Source organism: Silurus aristotelis (assembly GCF_946808225.1).
Source record: "Silurus aristotelis genome assembly, chromosome: 17".
NCBI lineage: Eukaryota > Metazoa > Chordata > Actinopteri > Siluriformes > Siluridae > Silurus > Silurus aristotelis.
The window spans coordinates 3,599,738-3,608,404 of record NC_139590.1 but is presented as its reverse complement, the minus strand read 5'-3'; the positions used below and the strand labels follow the sequence as shown (position 1 = coordinate 3,608,404).

The window sequence follows — 8,667 nt, the reverse complement described above, 5'->3', positions numbered from 1 at the left end:
GAGCAAAAGAGAGAAACAAAGACCAGACGACTAACGTCAGCGAGTTTCTCAGTGCTGACACAACCAGTTTCCCACGCTTCACACAAGTCCATTTCCCTCACCAATATGCAGGTCTTGAAGTTCCAGTGTTTCAAGGGGCGCAATCAAGACCAAAGAAGAAAATAATGCTGCTGAGCCACTGATCAGAATCTGGTCAAGAATGGACACCACAAACCGAAACCAGCTTAATAAAACTGGCCAAATGAGTCAATGTCAAATCTGCCTCTGTATGCAAACCGCATGCAGGTTGGATTGATTTGTATTACAAATTTGTTCGAATGTAGCTTTCGGTCAGGGTCTTAAGGCCGTACTGTCTTTTGCCGTGCATGCGCCGTCAAGACTCGAGCAGAACAAATCAGATCCTGGACAAATTTAAACAAAGAAAAAAAATCCTTTTACAATCTGAACACCATAGGAAAGTGTTAAAAAAATCAGACTCCCCCACCCACCCAAAATCCAATTTGAATGCGGTTTTAAATCTGATTCAAATTGAGGATGAGGATGTACGACTCAGTTTGACCAGCCACCACATTTTTGTTTTGTGTTGATCAGTAGCTTTGGGGACTAATGTCTGATTCTTCATGCCCTGGAATCGATACATTGGTTTTGCTATATTTGATTGTACGATTTTACTAATATGAATTTTTTTCTGGTAGATGCCGATATTCAGAAATCAGGGCAGCTGATGGGACATATAATGCCGATTTTTTTTTTTGCCCGATATGTTTGGACGTCCAATCAGTGCCCTTGTTAGCATGTTTTGGTACCCGAGGATACCTGTAGCCTAAACTACAACTGGTTGAAATTTAGCCAACAATACAGTTACAAATTACTTGCGTACTCTCTCCAAAAGTTACTCATTTACAAAATGTAGCATCGTATTTAAAAAAAACGAGATTATGAGCAAAGCTAAAGAACCTAAAGCCTGTGACACGCCAAACCGTCTGCCTTTTTTGAGTTTTTCCAGAGTCTGTCAGCTTTTAGTTTTTCCTGGTGTGTTCTGCACGTTTGGCTCTAGTTGGACGGCATCACCTGTTTTTCGACCGATTCTAAATGTCAAATAAGAGGCGGAGCTTGTCAGTGAGAAAGAGAACATCTATTGGCTAGCCAGCTTAGCTTAGTAAAAAGGGAAAGCAAAGACACTTCTGGTCGTTCCTGCTACTTGTCTTTGCAACTTAGCAGACATGATTGAGAAAAAATGCACAAATTCGTTACCGGTTGCGGAAGATGTAAAAAGTTTTCAAACGAAGTTCGATTTGTATAGTGACTTTACGCGATGTAGCACGCGTAAACAATATTACCCTTAAGTTAGCACTTCTAAAACATCATGGGTTTTTTTACATTAATCCCAATTTGCTATTATAATATCCTCAAGATTTTTTTGTGGAGTTCTCATTCAGCCACAAGGGAACTGGCATCGGTACTGTAGGTGAAGTGAAGATGGCTAGGGTGTAGTCAGCATTCAAATTCATCCCAAAGGTGTTCAGAGGTCTATAGCAGGCCACTTAAGATGTTCCAGTCCAACCCATGGAGGTGGAACACATGGCTGGAAAGGGCCATTTTGATCTCTGTGACCCCAAAACCAAACAAGATGGGGGCCGATTCCCTGGTCTACACGATCATCTGTCTTTGCAACCACAGTCTTAAGTTACCCACAGGAACAACCTCTTGCACATTTGCAGTTTCAGGCATGCAAGCGTTTTCAAAACATTCGTTGTGGACGGATCCGGTTTCCCAAAAGCGATCCAGATTGATGGTCGTTTTATTGATGTATAAACAATTCTCATCTGGTTCACAGCAAACGCACTTCGACGGATGTGAACCAACACCAGAAGTATGAAGGGTTAGGAAATGTAGAAAGAGTTTGCAGAACAGTCGGCTTTCGGATGTCGACAGAACTTGCGTGCGGCCGCGAGAATTCGAACGGTACAACGCGTTTCGCAAGGTTTGTCGGCCTGTAGGCTACACCGGGGATTTACCGCTTGAAATTCAAAACGAGTCAGCAGATTCAAGGCCGGCGGGATGACGATTGAGCAAGTGCTGAGGCGTTTCTTAGAGCAGGGGGAAACGCTAATGAAAATAAGGACGGTCAGGTCCGGAATTCGGACGTGTTTAAACGATGAAACTCGAGACGGCTTGGTATGTACGCTCAACGTATACACTCAAGCTTATCGCAGAAAAAAAAAAAAAAAAAGAAGGGAGGATTGCGCAAGCGGGTTGTGCACGCAGACCCAAGGCAACAAGTTTCATCTGGTACAGAGCCTTTTTATGGAATGTACCACGTCCGTGTGTATTCCGAACGGCTGCAGAAAAACTGCCGCCTCGGGGCCTGGCGAAGATTCCAGGCAAAACGTGTTGTACAATAAGCTAAACATCCCGGGCGTTATTTAAAAAAATAAAAATAAATAAAATAAAAAAGAGCCCGCTCTCGTATTTACAACCTTGATTGAAACGTTAGATAACTTCACATCAGAAAGCAGATCGGAATTCTCACCACTCGACTTGTGAATAATCCGGGATGTGAACAGGCTTGTAGCTGGACACGGAATACAGAAACGTCTAGGCAAATCAAAAAAACGTTACGAACGTGCGCATTCACAAGGATTTCCATAACAAACCTGATAAACCTTTTTTCTCCCTCGGGGGCAAACGATTCGTACGGTGCAATGTGTAACGCACACCATCAGGGTTCCTGATCATCCTTCAGTTCTCCTTACAGCAACGATTCTAACTGGTCAGTGGCCATCGAACCGTTTTCTACCACAGTTCTGACTGCAAGGCTCGATCTCTTCCTCATGAACATCGCTGCGGTGTTTTGAAGTCTGCGTTTGGGTTGCAACGACTGGATCACGGTCCACACCAAAGAACAATTTTTGGGTTTAATGTGTTTATGTGAAGACTGAAGTCTGAAGGTGTGTTTGGAGGTGAAATCTTGAAAATGTTTAGCAATTCAAATTGAGGTTTTGCAGTTATATAACAAGCTGAAAGAAAGAAAGAAAGAAAGAAAGAAAGAAAGAAAGAAAGAAAGAAAGAAAGAAAGAAAGAAAGGAAGAAAGGAAGAAAGGAAGAAAGGAAGATAAAGGGTGGGATAAACAAAGAAAGAAAAAGTAAAAGAGGAGTGAGAGAAAAAAAAAAGAAACAATGAGGTTGAGACAGGAAGAGAGAGAGAGAGAGAAGGGAATAAAGTGAAGAGAGAGAGAGAGAGAGAGAGAGAGAGAGAGAGAGAGAGAGAGAGAGAGAGAAAGAAAGAAAGGAAGAAAGAAAGAAAGAAAGAAAGAGAAGCTGGTGTCTGTGGCCTTTAAGTGCTAACAGGAAGTAACTAATGCTGTGGATTTAAATGTAACTAGAAACTGATAATGGACGACGTCCTGTAATATGCGAGTTGTTTCTGCAGGTACAAAAGGAATAAAACATCTCATCCTGATTTGTCCTTCAGACTAAATGCTAAATTCTCATCAGACTGTGTGTTGTTCTCCGTTAAAGATCACAACTTTCTGATGTCTCCAGATGAACAGGCCTCATCTTTGGTGATTCAGTCCCAACTTTCTATTTAAAGTACGTAGCCTGAGCATCATCTTTTACTCACTATCCTTATAAGGACAAGAATTTCAGCAGGATGAGGGAAAAAGCACCATCAGACCGAGTCCTAGCTGGCATGATATCATTAGCATGGAGCTTCCAAAAATAGCCAGAAGAGAAAGAGACTCAAACTATAGCCTTCTGGACAGCTACGGCATCATGACGCCCTCATCCACAGCCACTCGTACACTTCAGCATCAGGGGTCCCAGGAGTGGCTGGGACTTAAACTCATGACCTTCAGATCCAAACTCCAACACCTTAACCACTAAGCTACAATGGGGTTTCAATCCTCTGGTGCAGTCGGAGTTCACAGACATTCTGTTCAATAGGGTTGGAGCACTATAGCAGAAGATCTTCCACAACCAACTGATGGAAAGCAGATCTTCATGGAGCAGGCTTTGTGCACAGGGGCATCGTCATGCTGGAACACATTTGGGTCTCCTAGTCCTAGTGAAGAGAATATTTCATGCCAGTAACTCAAACTTTATGGTAATAATTTGGTGAAGAACCACAAATGGAAGAAAAAGCCAGGTGTCCCAAACCTCTGCTCCAAAATGGTCCTGCCAAAGTTGGTCGTCTAAACAAACGTCTTCGCTTGTTTACGCCGCTCCTTAAATGCCTCGATACGGGACGTTATATCAAACGGAAGACTGATATAAAGTGGAAGTGACTGGAGGAACCGCCCCAAACGAAGAATGTCCGCTGTTTAAACCCGCAAAGAGCGAAAGATTTATTGACTCAAATGAAAGGGAAAAAATAAACAAACATGTCCAACGTCCCACTGATGCCTGATGCCGCAGGCCACAATAAACTCCACTCCACTCCCATCTGCTTCCTCTCTCTCAGGCTCCAGTCATTAGAGGAAGAAAGGAGACCTTTTTTTTCTTAACGACCCTCAGCATGTCCTGGCATGCAGGAAACTTGGAGAAAAAAAAAAATAGAAAGAACTTCCACCAGAGTATGAGTACAAGCTTCCACAGGGTCCAGCCCCATTCAAAAGATGCACTATCCTGCCAAATGTTTGTGGACAACTGATCTTTCCTTTCATATGTGGTTCTTCTCAAAACAATTGATGCGGTGTAATAACCCACACCTGTTCCACCATGGCAATGCCCCCTGTGCACAAAGCCAACTCCATGAGGACACGTGGGTTGGCATGGAAGATCTCCTGCTATAGAGCTCTGATCTCAACACTATTGAACACCTTTGAGATGAATTGGAACACTGACTGCACCCCAGACCTCCTCACCTCACCTACATCATTACCTGCCTTATGACCACAAACTTTTGGCAATGTAGGGTATTAGAGGTACATTCACACTATTTGCAGAGGCTGAAAGAAAAAAAACTGATGGAGGAGAAATAGGGTGAAAGAGTGTTAGAGAAAGAGAGGATTAAAAGAAGAAAGAAGTGTTAGAAAGAAAGAAGAAAAATAGAAAGAAAGATGAAATAGAAAGAAAGGAGTGAGGGAAAGTAAGAAAGAAATGAGAGCAAGAGAGAAATGAGTGAGGGAAATAAAGAGAGAGATAGAAAGAAAGAAAGAAAGAAAGAAAGAAAGAAAGAAAGAAAGAAAGAAAGAAAGAAAGAAAGAAAGAAAGAAAGAAAGGTGAGGAAACGAAAGAGAGAAATGAGATCGAGAGAATGAAAGAAAGAAGAAATAGAAAGAAAGGAGTGAGGGAAATGAGTGAATGAAGGAAAGAAAGAACTTTCCAGCCATATGCATTTCTTCAACCAAACTGTTTCAGTCCTCTACAGCAGTGGTCCCCAACCCCCAGGCCGCGGACCAGCACCGGTCCGTGGGTCAATTGGTACCGGGCCGCACAGAAAGAATACATAACTTACATGATTTTCGTTTTATTTATTATCTGATTCTGAACGATGTTTTATTTTGGAAAATGACTGGATTCTCTCCTCCACATCTGTCTATGACTCACTCTTGATGCATGTCATGATGCCTCGGTCACATGTCTTACCTCCATCCGCTACCTTCTTAAAGGGGCTCCAGCCGCTAACACATAATACATTACCGCTAAATTCAAACCCCCAAGTGAGCAAAATGAACAAACACCACCACAGTGGATTCACGTTTATCATTATATTTAGAAAATACCAGTTTTTATGTATGTCGTATCATTTTCATATTGTTTTATTTATCCGCCACACCCTAAAGGCCGGTCCGTGAAAATATTGTCCAATATTAAACCGGTCCGTGGCGCACAAAAAGGCTGGGGACCGCTGGTCTACAGGACCTCTCCATTTCACCACTTTTCATTTGCAAAGCAAACTAAAATGGAGCTTCTACAATAAACTACAGAGGTGCTGTGGTTACAGTTCACAGATAACATCTAAACCAATTACTGAAATAAGGAAGTGACATCAAATCCTACCGCTTTAGACTCAGAGCACAGAAACACTCATGTAAACATAGATAGTGACTTTCTACTTCTTTTCAGCAGACTACATTCATCTCAAAACAGACAGTTGAGAACAAGGGGGAGTTCGAGTTTCAGATCGCCCTCTTTTCACACTTTCTTCTTTTTTGCCGTCGGTGTTACTCACGTGACTGATTCCTTTTCTGTAGCACCAAGATTAATTTCATTTCACGTTTCAGTTGCTATATAGAGTGCATTTATAGCTGGTATATAAATATTGTCTCTAGTGCCGTGTTGTTCATATAAGCATTATAACCCCGAAAATACCTGCTAATAATTCATATGAACCTTTAGAAAGGAATGGGGGGAATGGGGGGAATGAGTCTATTAGAGACTTTATTATTAGGAAAAAAAGACGTAAACAAATATTAAGCCAAATTATGCCGCTGTCCAAAATGGTGACGTCAGTGCAGTGTTTATGAAGTATTTTATTTGATTCAATATTTTTTTTTTTATAAATAAAAAAAAAAAATTTTTTTAAAAGGGATGGGGAGTAGATTCAATAATACCAAACTCAAATTATAAAACATCATAAATGATATAATTCCATTAATCACTTTCAAATACCATTCAAAAGTTTGGCCATAATTTCTCCTTCATTGTTTTTCCTTTATTTATTTTTTTTTCATCATTGTACATCGTACAAGTGAATAATAGTGAAGTCATCCAAACGATGAAAGAACGTGTGTGGAATTATGTAGTAAACCAAATCAAATCTTTTTTTTAAAACCCAAAATAGGTTTTAGATTTCTGATTATTTAAAAGTAGCTCCATTGAGCTTTGGGGACAACTTGGCAAACTCATGGCATTTTCTAATCAAATTCACAATGGAATGGTTTTCAGTTCACAGGGTCGCCCTGCCAATAGTTCATTTGTGACATTTCTTGCCTTCTTAAAGTGCATTAGACCATCAGTCGACAGGTAAAGTGTGGAAAGTGTGATTACAGAGTCAATAGCGATATTAGTGCTACTAGAACTACTGTACAAATCCATATTATGGCAAGAAACACTCAGTACAGGAAAGAGACAAGAGAGTCAATTATTACTTGAAGAAATGAAGGTCAGAATGTGTTCCTAAATGAATATCCATCCATCAAACACTATGATAAAACATAGAGGCTCTAATAAGAACCATCCCAGGAAAGGAAGTCTAGGAGCTACCTCTGCTGCAGAGGATAAAAATATTAGACTGACCAGAATCAGAAACCAAGGACTTAAATAAACATTTCTCATAAAATACAAATGTTGGATATAATAAAAAGATAGGAAAACCACTAAAGGAAAAGGTGTGTCCAAACTTTTGACAGACAGACAGACAGACAGACAGACAGACAGACAGACAGACAGACAGATAGATATCTCTATCTCTCAGTCAAAAGTTTGGAGACACCTTCACAACAGACACCATAAACATATACATACACACATACACAATATTGTAAAATAAACACAATATGAAACTACAATATATACACATATGTACACACACACACACACACACACACACACACACACACACACACACACATACACAATATATATATACACACACATATATATATATACATACATACATACATACACATATTGTAGTTTCATATTGTGTTTATTTTACAATATTTGCAAAAACAAATCTTGGATAAAAGATTTTTATTCTTTTTATACCATTTTATTCTTGATACTAAAAACACTACTGCTTTTATTTTAGTTTTTATGTAGTGAGTGATGGTTTTCCTGAAATATTATAGCTAATGTTTGTTTTATTTAACATAAAGAGCTAAAATAATAATTCAAAAACAAGGTCTTCTCATTTCAAGCGATTCTTTTTCTTCACTGCCATAAAGAAATAATTTACAAAACATAGGGAGCTTAAAAAAAAATTACATTACATATATATATATATATATATATATATATATATATATATATATATATATATATATATATAGCTGATATTAAAATAAATCCAACTTTCCCAATCAAACAGAACCCGGATGTAACACAGCCCTGTGTTGCTAAGATACATAATTTACTTGATCATTATTGGATGTTTTTTTATTATTTATTTAATTTTTTGTAAACACGTAATACAAGGATCCAAATTGTACAATTGCACCTTTTAGCTAAAAGTAATACTTATTGGCTTCGTGGGAAAATATTATGAATGCATTAAATAATAAATAAATATACAAATATAAAGGATTTTAGCATGAAAGCCAAGCAGCTCATCACAATGGAGAAAGAAGGAGAAAAAAAAATCTCACGGGCTGAAACCCAAACGCGTTCACGGAGAAAAAGAAGGGCACTTGGTAGCGCGAAACGCCGTTCTACCGAAGTGCACAAACAAAGGGAGAAAAACGCGGTTTAAGATACGGCCCCCCCCGCCGTTAACTCAAAACGAAGAAAAGGATTTCTTACACTCACCATCTGGGTATATCCGGATCAGTTAATGGGAAAAAAATGCAAAAGCAGTCCGTATTGCTTGATTCGGTATTTATCGAAGCCCCCAGTTGCCTAAAATTTGTGAAAACGGACTGAAAGGGAAGCAGCATATGATGTTAAAGCGACACTCGCCGCGTCCTCCTGCTGAACACTATGTTCGAGCGTGTATGCCTG

At 39.6% G+C, this 8,667-nt stretch overlaps 1 protein-coding gene across 2 annotated transcripts in view; it reads right to left on the bottom strand.

Annotated features, from left to right (window-relative positions):
* limd2 (LIM domain containing 2) overlaps positions 1–8,667 on the bottom strand; it is a 22,412-nt gene extending 13,745 nt beyond the window's left edge. Inside the window, exon 1 of one of the 2 annotated variants that reach the window (XM_083567085.1) lies at positions 8,476–8,667. In XM_083567085.1, coding sequence (XP_083423211.1) covers positions 8,476–8,603 — 128 coding nt within the window. In that variant the 5' untranslated portion in view covers positions 8,604–8,667. The remainder of the gene's footprint in view (positions 1–8,475) is intronic. The other variant, XM_083567084.1, reaches the window with a different exon arrangement.